A 15,621-nucleotide genomic window follows, 5' to 3' on the forward strand; every position below is an offset into this window, starting at 1 on the left:
AAAATAAGACAAACAAAAACAACGTTTATTTAATATTAGGCTTTCGCCAATACTTCATACAATATAATTAAGACAAAATAATGTTACCAATCTCTCCTCATGTATTCGTTTGACTATCGTCACAATAATTACCGTGTTATCTTTGCTCCTTACCCAACCAATCCCTTGCTTCCCGCCTCTTCATCGCGAACCATCTTATGTGTGTATTAGCTTCAGGACGGGCAAGTACGGAATCTGCCCACCCTTCCTTTAAAGGTCTCTATAACTTAGAATTCTACTATCTCCTTACTCAGAAGAGTTTTTCTCGTATACTAATTCAATTGTTGAGAAAACCAAAATGGTGGTTGTATTTTATATATTTATTTAGTCGTGACTTTTGAATAAAAGTGTTTTGTTTTATTAGAGGGAATACAATAGAAAATACATTGTTTTGCAAAATTATTTAGTCTGGCAATAAAAATACTGCGGTAATTACTTTAAGAATAATTTTAAAAAAAGAATTAACAAATTAATTTGTTAAAAAACAAAACAAAAAACAACAACAAAAAACAACAACAACAACAAAAAACAAATAAGAAAACAATTTAAATAAATGAGTTTTGAGAAACACTAAAGAAAACGAGGGAAAAAAAAAGAGAAATAATTTAAATGGATAAACAAATATATTAAAACAACACAAACTAATACTAAATTGATATAATATTAGTAAATTAATAAATTTAATTCAATACTGGAACCTTCCCAGCACAAGTAAGGCAATAAATAAGAAAAAGTTCGTTTGCCAAAATCTCTATTTAGTGTACACTGGTTAATAAGGTGGGCTCATTTGAATTAGCCCGACCTAGTACTAGAGAGGCCAGACAGCAAAATCACCGTCATAGTGTCGGGAACGCTAGCAACAACCCCTAGAGAATGGGGCCCGGTAATGGCAGCGATCCAGCCCCCCGATGTCCGGAGAGAGACCATTACGGGAAACTGGCTGAGTAAGATCAAAGAGAGAGGGAATGGGGATACCCCTCTCATGCGCATAATGAACGGTGCCCCCGTTTCGAGCCGAAATAAGTCCCGGCAACCCTTGTACGCAGAATCCCTGACTACGGACAGAGCTGCACATACGAGATGGAAGTCGGTTTGGACGAATTCAATCCCTCGTGGGGGCGGGGACCTACACTCCTCTAAGCTTGGTGAGAAATTGCCAGGCTTTGATACCAGTAAGAGGAGACACTGGGTAGCTGCGAATCGGCTTCGGTCGAGGAGCTGCCTAACGGCCGGTGCGTTACATCAGTGGGGTCTAACTTCCTGTCCTTTATGTCCACGCTGTGGACAAGAACCCGAAACGGCAGAGCATCTAGTCGAAAGGTGTGTTGTGACGATGCTACCAGGCGGGTTCGCGACGGTGCACGAATGCGGACCGGACTTTGCTGATTGGGTCGATCGTCATAACATAATAGTGTGAACCATAAGAAGCTGCTACCGTCAGGCGACGTGACGATGAGATGACGATGTCGGCGGAGTGGAGTGGAGTGGTTGGGGGGGGGGGGGGGGGGGGGGGGGGGGGGGGAAGGGGGGGGCGGGGTTGGGGGGGGGGGGGGGGGTGATAAATAAGAACATGAGCGCATCCTGTTTATGCATTACGGTGTGCATGGTGATTCGCAATCTATCAAAGATACAACAAATTGATTTCAGTATAAGAATTTATTAAGTTTAATGTAGTAACTTTTGAAATTATCTAATATTAAATTTGATTATTTCGACCTGTAATACAGCATATAACTTGAAAAAACAGCTGGTAATTTGCCCACCCTGTCCCATTATTACCAGCCGTCCCTGAAATTATTAATTATAATATTTATATTATTATTATTATATTATATATTATTATTATTATATATATATATTATTATTATATTATTATAGAGCATAAAGTTAGGTGCCCCAAACGTAAACATGTTCCTGTCTTGACAGCTCACGTTCCAATGTAAATAATAGAAAAAAATAACCTTTAAAATTTGGCTATTTAGTGCAAAGAAACACATATTCATAAATACTCGATCATGCATCAAATAATGTCTAATATGGATATTTTATGAACAAAAGGTAAAATTTTCTAAAATTTATCAAAATTACAGTCTATCTATTTTTAGACCAAGCAAATTATTGCGCTGGTGTGAACAAAACGAGAATTATTCGGAGCCTGATTTTCATAATAATTTAGAGTTATATTATTATTTCTGCAACTGTTAGATTTTATGTAAACATATTTTCAATACTGAAAGTGTATTGCCTACAACTCAAACTACAAAATTGGGAGACCTATATTGTGCGTAAATTATTCCGGTCCCTAACGGAAATCACTAGCAACTTGTTATTGTTTACGTTTGGGGCACCTAACTTTACTGCTCTATTATTATTATTATTATTATTATTATTATTATTATTATTATTATTATTATTATTGTTCTTCTTCCTCTTCTTCTTCTTCTTCTTCTTCTTCTTCTTCTTCTTCTTCTTCTTCTTCTTCTTCTTCTTCTTCTTCTTCTTATTATTATTATTATTATTATTATTATTATTATTATTATTATTATTATTATTATTATTATTATTATTATTATTATTATTATGAGAGAAAAAAATGTGAGTTAGAGGTTTGACTGAAATAAAGAACCACTGATCTAAATTGTTTGTCTCTTTTCTTCTTTTTTTTTTCTGCCTGTCGATATTCTTTATAAAAATGCTCTCCCGTAGCAGTGTGGCCTATCACACACACACACACACACACACACACACACACACACACACACACACACAATTAAAATTGTCACCGATTTGTTAATTGTTTGTTTTTTTTTTTTTTTTTTTTTTTTTTTTTTTTTTTTTTTTTTTTTAAACCAAAAACCCTCGCATTGTCTTCTTTGAAGACTCGGATTTAAGAATGTTTGACAAGTTGGGAGTTGTTTTAATCAACCGATACCCTTGTTATGAAGTATTTTCCCCTTACTTTTCTTTTCTCACCAAAAGAATTACAGAAATAATTCAAATTGAAAACAAATAAATATAGTAGTAATATTTTGAAAATATAAAATACACAAATGAATATATATATATATATCACACACTATCTCATGCTGCTTTGGAATTGACGTTAAAAAGTGCAGGCATCTAATTTCACACCACTTTAGAGCCTTTCCTGGTCATACATGGGACGCCTCGGCCACCTCTTCTGTCCTCTGTGTGAGATCCCTCCATTTTTCTTAGAGACTGAAGGTCTTCGGCTGAATCTATTTAATGCTGACATATTTTATGTGTTTCAAGTCCCAGTGTGAATTGTTGGTGGTCGTCCTTTATACCTCGTCCTGATGTTCTGAAAAGAAAAATGCGTTCATGGTTTGGTTTGCTGGTCTTTCCGTCTCTCTCTTTACTTGCTTGTAAATTAATTTGATTGTAAGAGAGCAAAGGAAGATTATATTGAACATGAATGTCACAGAATTGAAAGACTAAAAAAATCTAAAACCAAACAGTTCTACCAGTCAATACAAGATCTAAGTGGAAAACGACCAGCCATGGCTAGAAAATACGTTAAAGGCGCAAACGGTAATTTACTTATCGACAACAACGACATTTTGGAACGTTGGGCAGTATACATAAAACATCTTTACGCGGAGGACAAAAGAGGGACGTGCTTGGATAAAGAAATCTCTACTGTGAGCCCAGGTCCCTAGATTATGCGAGAAGAAGTAGAAGCTGTTTGCAAAGAGATGAAAAGGGGGAAAGCGGTAGGCCAAGATAGTTTCTCAATAGAATTGATTGACGCCCTCGACGATCTGGGAATATACATTCTGACAAAAGCCTTTAATGTCATATACGAAAAGGGTGAATTGCCTAATGTTTTGAGACAATCGGTATTCATTACCATACACCCCCCCCCCCCAAAAAAAAAAAAAAAAAAAAAAACAACAACAAAAAAACAAAACCACAAGGAACTATTAACGGTGACCAACACAGAACAATAGGCATAACGAGCCAGGTCACAAAATTATATTAAGAATACTTATGAAAAGAATGAGGAGCAAGATCTCTCCAGAGATAAGTGACAAGCAGTTTTGTTTTGTTAAAGAAAAGGGTACGGTAAATGCAATCTTTACATTGAAAAACTTTTTTAAAAAAAAAGGAAGTAGGGGCCTAAAAGTTTATTTTAAATTTTAAATACAACTTTGGTGTACATCATAATACTTGACGAGATATGGAGGAAGGGGCGCAATTCAGAAATATTAAATATCTATGAAAACTTTCCTTGTTGTCTTTCATGAAATGTCCGAGTATCGATACCAGCTCCGACTCAGAGGGGAGTAGCGAGGGAGAGAAAAGTGAGTGAGTGTCGCACCCTGTTCGTCGCACCGTCGACGCTCGGACGTGGTGGCGAAGTCGGATGTATGGATTGTGACTGGAACTGGAACCTCCCCGACTCGCCGACACAACATCAAACAAACGCACTTCCATCACGGCAGTGTACCTAGTCCACAGTCTGTGGTGTAGTTTAGGAGTTTAGCTTGGCATCTTGATCACCCACCGTACCTAAATCTAAACCGTGGACTAGTTTTTGAGTAAATTCTGTTCGATTGGGAGGGTGAGAAAGTGGAAATAACCACTGTGTGTTCTGATTCACTTTTTGATAAATACGACGGAATTCAATATGGAGAATGGTTAGAAATTGAAGTGGATTCTTCTCTGCTGGGGCGATATTTAATCTTTTAGTCGACACATCGGTCTTGGAGATGAAGATGCTTTCATTGATTTGATATTTGGTATCTAGTAGGAGTGATCAGGTTGTTTATAAAATCACAACGTCGTTGATATGGATGAATAGCAAAAGATATGATTATTATGACAGGCGAGACTAGACAAGAGCTGTAGCCGTAAACCCCATGAATGAGTTTAGAATTCATTGTTGATGTTAATGGTGATCAATGATTGAAAATCTCTTATAAATAGTGAAAAGATACGGCCTTTCTTTGGTACTGAGATGCTCCTTTTCATTGGCAGGGAAGATTGGCAGCAAGGATAACGGCTTCCCATCTTGCCCTGGCCAACACAATGAATGGATCGATTTTTATTGTGAAAGTTTTGTTTTTTGTGTTGATTCTGTACTCGGAAGCTTTAGGAAGTCATTACACTGACCTATGGGCAGTTCACATAATTGGTGGAGAGGAGGTCGCCAAGAATGTTGCAAACCGCCATGGATTCATCTATAAAGGAAAGGTAATTTAATAAGTTCTATTCAATACGACTCTCTTTCTAGTCAGTGTCAGCTCTTCGTCGTATTCCTCATTATTCTCCTCTCCAGTGTCCACTACTACTCCTTTACAACTACAAATTCTACTACTACTACTACTACTACTACTACTACTACTACTACTACTACTACTACTACTACTACTACTACTACTACCTTTATTACTACTTCTACTACTGCTACTATACTATACTACTACTATACTATACTACTACTACTACTACTACTACTACTACTACTACACTATTACTACTACTACTACTACTACTACTACTACTACTACTACTACTACTACACTATTACCACCACCACTACTACTACTACTACTACTACTACTACTACTACTACTACTACTACTACTACTACTACTACTACTACTACTACACTATTACTACAACTACTTCTACCACTACACCACCCACCATAATCAATAATGCTTTCAAGAATATAAGTAACTGGCAATGACTGAGTTATCAGAATCATGGATAATAATAATAATAATAATAATAATAATTATATAATAATAATCAGAAACAAGCTTTGTGGACAGGGCTGGCAAAAAATTAGATAAGAGGTGGAAAATGGCGTTGAGATTGATACTCAAATTTGCACAAAAGTTGGCATCAGTCAGTATCCTGCCTTTTTCACAGAGTTGTGTTGAATGTAACTTCGATTTCAACTTCAATCAAATAAGTTGCAGCTCTGTGCAGCCGAAGATAATCACGACTCTGTGGTGAGGATGGATAACTAAGACTTTATTCGATTTACTAGATTTTTCGGTCAAATTCTATTTGGCCATTATTATGAATTCGTGCTTCATATATTTTCGTGCAGGGATTTCCATATGTTTAGATGGTTTTTTGGATAAAACGAATTCTTGACCGTTAACTCGTGACTGCAAAATGTTTATGAATGCAGTTTTCTTTGGTTCGGAATAAGACTAGTACTAATTGGGATTGTTGTCAGTCAGTGACAGGTCTTAATCTTAAAGAGGCCTTAGCTCTTTGGATGATGCGTCTTTCAATGTGATAGTGACCAGTTTAGGCTCTTATGCATGTCACTGACATTTTCAGTCCTGCAGTTGTTACAAACAAACGTGCACATTCTGTTTTTAATTTTTTAGAGCTGTTCCACCTACTTTTTTTTATTCTTGGGGTTCCAAATGCATGCACTATATCTAAAATTGGTTGCACGAACACTTTTCATACAGCAGGTTTCTCTGATTCTTGGACAACTTTGTACATTTCTTCGTAAGAATCCAAGTTTTCTATTGGCCTTTTTTGCAAACTTTATCGATGTGGTGCCGCCAAGACATTTTCAAAATGCCATGAGTTAATCCAAAATATTCTTCCCTGTGAGTTGTCTCCAATTTTTCTCCTCGTGTAATTTGAACTTACTAATTATTTTCATTTTGTTTGTGATGCCAATTAGGCTGGAATTTCTTAGGCTAGAATTCCATTTTCACACGCATGATTGTAACATGTCCAGGTCTTCATGTCGCACATTACAATATTTTGAGTTTGAATTTGCCTATAGAGAAGGCTATCATCCATAAAAAGTTGAATTTTTTCATCCTTATAACCCTTTACTTGGCTTATCTTTATATTCAACACAAAAGACGTGATAAACGCTCAGCCATCAATCCCCTACAATTGTCAGGATGACAACATTACCAGCGAAGGGGGAAGGTTAACACTGACAAATTTAGCGGCAGGAAATAATATAGGTTGGCTTTTTATTTATAAATTTATTTTTTAAAAAAATTTAAAAATTCATCTTTCATAAAGGCAGGAGGACACTTAAAACATTTTCGAGTTTGTATTAATTAAATTCAATGGGTACATACACATCATACCATCATATAGACTGACTTAAGATATATTCATAACATACAATTAAAGTTATCTCTATTCTGTTACTGTTATGTTTTAGGTTAAAGATATGTTACAAAGGAGCGGGATTATATTAAGAGTGGTTTTAATAATAAAATGCAGTCACACAGAGTAGTAAGTTACGAGGTGAAGAGATGAGTTTAACTCATCCCTATTATTATTTCAATTTATTTTTTTAAATCAAGTTGGTCATTAACAGTTATATTAACTTATATTGTTAGTAATTTTCGTTCGGATGAGTTGTCCTGTTATAATAAAAGTTATGACTTTAACCGTCTCATTTTTATAAGTGAATTCAAGTGTTGTTCCTGGTGGTCAGTAACCAGATGAGTGACAGTTGTTGCAGACAAACCTTGACCCCGAGTGAAATAGAAAAAGACAAAAAAACAACAACAAAAACATTATTTTATATTGCAATATTCTCTTTATGTGCTCAATTCACTTTTCAAGGGACCCCATGTCCGCTGCAAATTTAGCTTGTTGGACGAGACGCGTTTCATTTTAGGCACTTTCACAATTTTTTTAGACAGAAAATGTTAGTGACTTAATGACTAGGTACTCATTTTACATCAGAGTATGGTTAGAGAATGAATAAAAAGTCTTTTCCTATTTATCATCCATTTTTGGACTTCTTGAAATAATAGTAAAGGTGTGATTTATTGGATTACACATATGTGGCTCGCTGTGGCAATCAGATATTATCTCTGAATAAAAGCGAACTTGGATGAAAATTGTGAATTTTCAGCTCTGTCACACAGAAACTGGGGGGTCTGACATTCCTAAAACTAGATGAAGAAAAGAGTTTATAGTCAAAGCAATTAGAGTTTGAACATTTAACTTAAATTTCCTGAAATTTAAGCAACAAAACTCTTTCTCCTTAATGGAGGCATATTTAAACTCAAGTTTTATAAGTTGAATTTTGATCGTAGAAATCCCTCTAACATAATACTGTTTTCAGAAGATGGGTCACCTAAATAGTCTTTTTATTGACTTCTGCCATAGGAAGAAGATAATGGTTGACATTTGGTTTCGAATCAAAATATAGAGTTTGGTATTTATTTTACCTCTCTGTCAACTCATGAGTAATTGGTTAACTGGCTCTTTCAAACCAATTTTCTAGCCAAAGGGTGGCAAGAAATTGTAACTGTCCTATTAGCACCGTCTAAACAGGGATGGATTTTGGGTTCATGGACCTTATGTGTCTGTTGTGATACTTTTATTTGTGTGTCATTTAGTTTATTTTGAGTTTCCATGCCATACTTTGAATACTTTCATGGTGAGTTCTATAATGTAAGTTATGGGCAAACTTGGCTTTTCTATTTTGTTCCTTAATTTAAGCGGTCAATGATGGATTCGGTAATTCAAAACTAAAAACCCAAGAGGACACATTTAACAATGATCTTACAATCCCTTAATCTGTTTAGCGAAATAAGAATGCAAAACCCAGCCTTTATATCTCTTCTTCTTCTTCTTCTTCTTCTTCTTCTTCTTCTTCTTCTTCTTCTTCTTCTTCTTCTTCTTCTTCTTCTTCTTCTTCTTCTTCTTCTTCTTCTTCTTCTTCTTCTTCTTCTTCTTCATTCTTCTTCTTCTTTTCTTCTTCTTCTTCTTCTTCTTCTTCTTCTTCTTCTTCTTCTTCTTCTTCTTCTTCTTCTTCTTCTTCTTCTTCTTTCTTTCTTCTTTCTTCTTCTTCTTCTTCTTCTTCTTCTTCTTCTTCTTCTTCTTCTTCTTCTTCTTCTTCTTCTTCTTCTTCTTCTTCTTCTTATTCTTCTTCTTATTCTTATTCTTATTCTTCTTCCTCTACTACTACTACTAATACTACTACTACTACTACTACAACTACTATTACTATTACTATTACTACAGTGCTACTACTAATGCATTCTACTTTCAAACAAGATTCAAACTTTTGAATATTCGGAGGAGAAAATCTTAAAGTTACTGCTGAGAGTCAATTATGATATTTTATAACATAATATCTCGGTGACCTCTTTACCAGTTATGTCTTTGGCTCATTTGCACATTACAGACATAAAGCCATCCATGTTTAAGCTGAAATATTACCCGTCACATCAATTACGCTCATGTGGACATAGTAATATTATAATACATTTGACATATCATTCATTGCATTCAACGGATAAAGAGGGAGGGGGGGGGGGGGTCTGTCATTTTGAGAGTCTCATCTTTTTATAACTAACTGTAACGTTATTAGGAAGAGGGTGGATGGGTGTCATGGGCCAGGTGATGAATGAGACAGGTCAGTAATCTGTATGTTATGTTCAATTGTTATGTTTCTATTAAAGGGATTGTAGACAGCGTGTGTCACGGTTCAGACTCCACTGTCAAGCACTTTCGTCCAATCCACCTTCATGTCATTTGAAAACGGACGTGGGCGGTGGATGTAACGATGCACTAAAGCAATAAAACAGATTGTGCAGTCCACGTATCCCGCCTTCTTACGGTTTCCAGGCCGGATACACATACAATTTTATTTCACATATGTGAAGAAAAAAAACCTAAATATTTTAGTAATCAATATCTATATAGATATTGATTACTAAAATATTTAGGGTTTTTTTAGGCCTACACCTGCGACTTAACTACATACGTTTGTAATCAATTGGTATTTTTTTTTTTTTAATCCTGGGGGTACACTAGGACATGTTCTGAAATTTTTCGCTACTTTTGGATGTATGTTGATCTAAATGAGTGAAATAGTATTTTAGATTCACTCATCATTGATTCTTTTCCTACATTCTCTGTTTATTTCAATACCAGCACGAGAGTGGGTTAGTTCAAGCATCAGTAATGCGGTATATAACGCTTGAACTCGCTTCTTTTATCCGCAAGAGGGACCTGCTCACCAATGAGCCAGCGACACCACCAGTCGATTATCATATTGTTAGTTATAATATCTTTTTTTCTTCTTTCCCCCGTTCTTTCTTAATTATCGAGCCCCATGCCATATACCGTTCTTTTATTCCTTATGTCATGACGCATACCAATCACAGTAAATTGAAGATACGGAATGTATTCCAAGATCTGTGGAGTGAGTGTTGTAGTTGTACAAATTCTTGCCGTATCCACGTCGAGTCTCTCTTCCCTCTCTCTGTGTCAGATCCACCAGAGCGTGCATATTTTGAGCAATGTGTGTGATTTTGTCAACAATAGACACTCGGTCCAATGTTCGTTGGCGCGTGAACGAATGTTTTTATGTCAACACTCTGCGGGTCCCGTCTCCTTCTGAGACCTGGAGGTTTCGCTCGGCTGGGCCCAACAGGACATTGCTGACCCTAACTTTCACTCTAAGAAGCAATGCATAGCTCATTAGGCTCGCGACAAGAACCACATTCTTTTGTAACCAGTGACCGCGCTGGATCCGGCATGACATTCAACGTTGTTAGGATGAATACAAGAAAGAAAAATAAAGAAAGAAAAAGACAATAATACTGTTCGATAACCTATTCTTTTGTTATGGTGTGATGATTTTATTTGATATTTAATTAATGCTTTTTTTTTCATGCCTCATTACCGGGTTTTGGTTGTATTATGATTGTTTCATTTTTAAAAAGGAAAATGATTATTACATTGTTAAAACAATTAGCATTAATCAGACATTAATCAACATAACTTTTGCCTACACCTGCCACTTAAATAAACTTTTCAGTTTATCCCTCCCCCCGCCCCCTCTTTTCCGTTATCTTCGCTTAATAGCCTGGTGATGTTGCTACCCAAGAGGTGAACTTTTTAGACGTTGACCAGTGTACTCTCATTTGCCAATACTCAAACATTCATTTAAGAACATTGTAAGAAAGCTCCACGGTTCAGTATCTGTTGGATTGGTTTGTTTTTGTGTTGTGTTTCTTTTATATAATATATATTTTTTTTTTGTGGGGGGGGGGGGGGGGGGGGGGGGGGGGGGGGGGGGGGGGGGGGGGGGGGGGGGGGGGGCTATTTCCCCGTTCATCACACGAGAAAGCTTTCTGGGCCTTTCTTTCGAGGCGTTATCACTGATTCAGAATTGTCATTGGACTCGTCAAACCATGAAAATGAGCACTTTTCGATCTCAAGAGAATATTAATAGCATTTGGAATTTTTTAACAGTTTTTAATTCTTTTTTATTTGAGGCTCTTTATTAAACTATCAAACGATTGCAAGTTATCCAAAACAATGCTGTACGTCTCATAGTCAAACGAAAACGATGAGATGAAGTAACTCCTCTTCTTCATCATTTCTATTGGCTTTCCATCAAAGAGAGGGTTAGGTATAAGGCTGCAACATGTTGCTTTGTTTGGATGTACTGAAGAACAATTCCACAATATACTCAAGATATTGTATCTGTCTATGAGCAAGCTAGACAATTGCGATCTTTAAATGTCTCCCGTTAGGTTATTCCTTTGTTACACTCTTATTGAGAGCTTTGAAGTACGTAACGATCTTATTGTCTATTGATTGTTTTCAGTCGCCGGGAAGCTCCTAAATATGTCAAAACGGTAAAATAATCAAATAAAAAGAGAAACGAAATATGTTTGCTCGGAATTGAAATGGCAAATTTTGTCATCACTGGTGATAATGGAAGTGTATGAAATTATGTTTTGCGAACCAATCAGTCCGGACAGAGTAAAGACGTTTTGAGAATTATGCTACTAGAGCTCCGGAGGAGTTTGCATCGCACCACTGAGGGGCCAACTCGTTCATATTTCTGTCTGTCCTCTCATAACTTATTGTTAAATAAAGTACGCAAGCAACATAAACGTTTCACTGCAAGTCAATACAGCTAATCTAAATAAAGAACTGAACAAGTGTGTATGAATGGTCTGACCGGTAATCAGAAGGTCTGAGGTTCGATCCCCAGTCGAGGTCGACTGATTTTTTGGGATTTTTTTTTCTTGTATTTTTCTTTCTTGCTTTGTCTGGTACCTTTCATACACACTTGTTCAGTTCTTTATCTTACACTGGTGCCTGCTCCTTAATTTCTTAATTTGATACAGCTAATCTGCCACGTGTGAGCAAGAAAAGTGAGTCCAATACGATTGCCAGTTATCCAAAATACACAAGATACACACGTTCCTCCTCTCAACAATTAAGTAATTAAAAATCTGAAAACAAAGAAGAAGGGGGAGCGAACAATTGGCAAGTTCAAATTCCTAGGTTAAAGGAAATTATATCACCATGATGTTAACGATGATGATGACATCTGTTCTTAATATTATTGTTTTTGTTAGACAAAAATTACTGAGCTGTTGGTGGGATCAGAATAATCTGCCAAGCACGCGATGTTCATAGTGGCTGTCTGTGTGTGAATGTGTTCTATTTGTATCCATGTATTGAATTGTGTGCGAGTTTGTTTGCACGTATGTCTATCGAGTGCTTTGAATCGTTCAGCGGCTGATGGCACCGTCATGACGATTCAATAATCGATACTGCCCGATGTCTGATCATTAACGGTTAGAATGCAGGTCATATTCCTATGATTAAATTGCACATACACGCATGCCTACATTTCCAGACTTTGCTGATTGGGTCGATCGTCATAACATAGTAGTGTGAAACCATAAGAGGCTGCTGCCTACATATTGAATCTGATTTGTAATGAAATGTCTTGTTTTGTGTTTGAGTCTATTTTTTTCACCCTGTCTCATAAATTATGTGCCCCGTCGCCCCAAACGGTATGATGTCGGCTTGTTTAATGAGTTGAAAAGTGGATTTAAATAATATATTTTTATTCATAATATTATGCCAATAATAGGAATAGATTTATTTTTAAAAATGTTATTTTAAATTTCATTCCATGGTTTTATCTGTTTCTCTCTTTTTAATATTTTTTTTTATCTCAAAGAATATGTTAGAATGTGTAATGTTTAATATAATGTTTCTTATGTTTGGCTGGAATTTAAAGAACACTTGGTCCATTTTAAAGCCATATTGCTGATATGAATATGATAATGGATATAAAAATTCAAGATGCGCATTAGGTATTGCTTTCATTACTGAACGCTGCTTTTTGGCGTAACAATACATGAAAAAAAAAGTATGTATGAATCAGTGCCATACCAGGTAGACAAAAAAATAGTATCTACTTGAAAAAAATGTAACAAATATAAACAACAACAAAATAACAAAAACAGACCAAAACATCCCAAAAAATCAGCCCTCCTCAACTGGAGGTCGAACTTTAGACCTCCGGAGTACCGTTCAGACTTACCGCCATTACACAACGGGACCCCGGACGTTTCTACTGTGATCCCTCACCTGCTACGTTGGAAGCTCACAGCGGAAACGGGAACCTTTATGAAGAATATGTAATGGTACAGCGTCTAACTGGTACAGGAGGTCGGAGGTTGATTTTACGCGATATTTTTCTTTCAATTATTTTTTGTTTCTGTTTTGTTGTTTTCTTCTTCTTCTTCTTCTTCTTCTTCTTCTTCTTCTTCTTCTTCTTCTTCTTCTTCTTCTTCTTCTTCTTCTTCTTCTTCTTCTTCTTCTTCTTCTTCTTCTTCTTCTTCTTCTTCTTCTTCTTCTTCTTCTTCACCCTTTCACACACGCCTTTTCAGATTTTTATCTCACACCAGTGCTTGCTCCCTAATTTGTCAAGAAAGCAAAAGGATGCGATTTATTACACTGACACAACTTTAGCACAACTACATTCTTGAAAAAGAGGAAGTTGTGATCTCCATTTTTCGACGCAAAACACGCTCACTGAACATCTCGTTCTTTTTTACATTCCATAAATTATTATACCACTTTGTCTGTGTTTATATGTTTTATTGATGAGTTTGAATATACGTAGTTTCTTAAAGTGCAAAATACTGAAATGTTATATTTTTGATTGCTTTCACCTTTAGATCACTTTTATGCATCCGGTTCATCCCCACGTAATACCAACTTGGTGCAATGGGTCACGAATTATTGGGCAGAGAGAGAGTTATTGAGTTCTTGTGTCTGGAGAGAGAGAGAGAGAGAGAGAGAGAGAGAGAGAGAGAGAGAGAGAGAGAGAGAGAGAGAGAGAGAGAGAGAGAGAGAGAGAGAGAGAGAGAGAGAAAATTCAAATGAATTTTCGAGGTTTATATTATTATAGATAGATAAATGGAGCGAGAAAGTGCGTATATATATATATATATATATATATATATATATATATATATATATATATATATATATATATATATATATATATATATGTGTGTGTGTGTGTTTGTCTTTGTGAGTGTGTATGTGTGAGTAGAGAGAGAGAGAGAGAGAGAGAGAGAGAGAGAGAGAGAGAGAGAGAGAGAGAGAGAGAGAGAGAGAGAGAGAGAGAGAGAGAGTTATCTGCAGGCTTCCAGTTACCTGTTATATATCGTGATTAGGTATGACAGCAATGCACACATGCAAGCAATTTAATACTGATTTAGTGGCTATACCCAACATTTTTAACGTCAGTATATTGTTTATATGCATGAGGATATCAGTAACTTAAATATATTTAGTCGCTGTATTCTCTCTCTCTCTCTCTCTCTCTCTCTCTCTCTCTCTCTCTCTCTCTCTCTCTCTCTAACTCACTCACTCTTTCCCCCCCCCCCCCCCCCCCTTTCTATTGCTTTTTCTCCCCTCTCTCTCCATTTAATCTATCTTTCATCAATGAACGGTGCATGGATGGACTGTATGGATATATTAATGGGGGAAAGGGGGGGGGGGGGGGTCAGCAAAAACAAATATTTGGTATTACAAAGGTCTGTAAGATGGATATACTGTACCTGTCAGGGATAGTCCTTTTAATCGCCTTACATCCATTAAAAACGGCCGATCATTGCTTCTATCATTTCCATTCTACCTCGTACCCCAATTCCGAATTTGGTTACAAATGAAGAATCACGCCGTGACTGATTGGTAAATATCATCTACACTCATTAGACTATAATACGATAGTGTTATAGATTATACTTGTATGTATGTGTCCCATCCCGTTTCATTTGTTCCGTGTGTCCGTTAAAGCCTGACAGTCACGGCGTGATTATTCATTTGTTCCCCATTCGGAATTGGACTCGTCAGAGTTTCAATTAAACATCACAGGTGAGTTCGTTTAATTTTCGAATTATGCTAAAGGCATCCATCACAAGGATGACTGGTTTGGTTTTAACAATTTCAACAATTTTAAAATCCTTACTATATGATCGGTCATTTTATTTTACAGGAACTATAAGCTGTGGGATTCATTTGTCAATCGCGGAAATCTGAAACGAGAACTTAGCAAAAACTAATAATTGTTTCCCCCTGTACTTTTTTTTATATAGTCACTGTTCTTGCTATAGTTCAGTGCCTAATACAATATACTGTTGATTAATGAACTGGTCTCAGGGCACGTATCTTCTCTGTAGATCTCTTACATGATGAGATTTCTTTTATATTGCGCAATATCCACTCAATGTGCTCAAAGCGCTTTACAAAGTGTCCCTGACC

General features: G+C 36.3%; 1 protein-coding gene across 11 annotated transcripts in view; it reads left to right on the forward strand.

Annotated features, from left to right (window-relative positions):
- The first annotated feature begins 4,377 nt into the window (after positions 1–4,377).
- LOC144965293 (furin-like protease kpc-1) overlaps positions 4,378–15,621 on the forward strand; it is a 157,915-nt gene continuing 146,671 nt past the window's right edge. For 9 of the 11 annotated variants that reach the window (XM_078900486.1, XM_078900490.1, XM_078900493.1 and 6 more), the window contains exon 1: positions 4,416–5,256. In XM_078900486.1, coding sequence (XP_078756612.1) covers positions 5,092–5,256 — 165 coding nt within the window. In that variant the 5' untranslated portion in view covers positions 4,416–5,091. Of the gene's footprint in view, positions 5,257–15,621 lie in introns of all 11 variants that reach the window. The other 2 variants (XM_078900494.1, XM_078900496.1) reach the window with 2 other exon arrangements.

This window comes from Berghia stephanieae, chromosome 2 (assembly GCF_034508935.2).
Source record: "Berghia stephanieae isolate SIO BIC M18660-M18661 chromosome 2, UCSD_Bste_1.3, whole genome shotgun sequence".
Classification (NCBI taxonomy): Eukaryota; Metazoa; Mollusca; class Gastropoda; order Nudibranchia; family Aeolidiidae; genus Berghia; species Berghia stephanieae.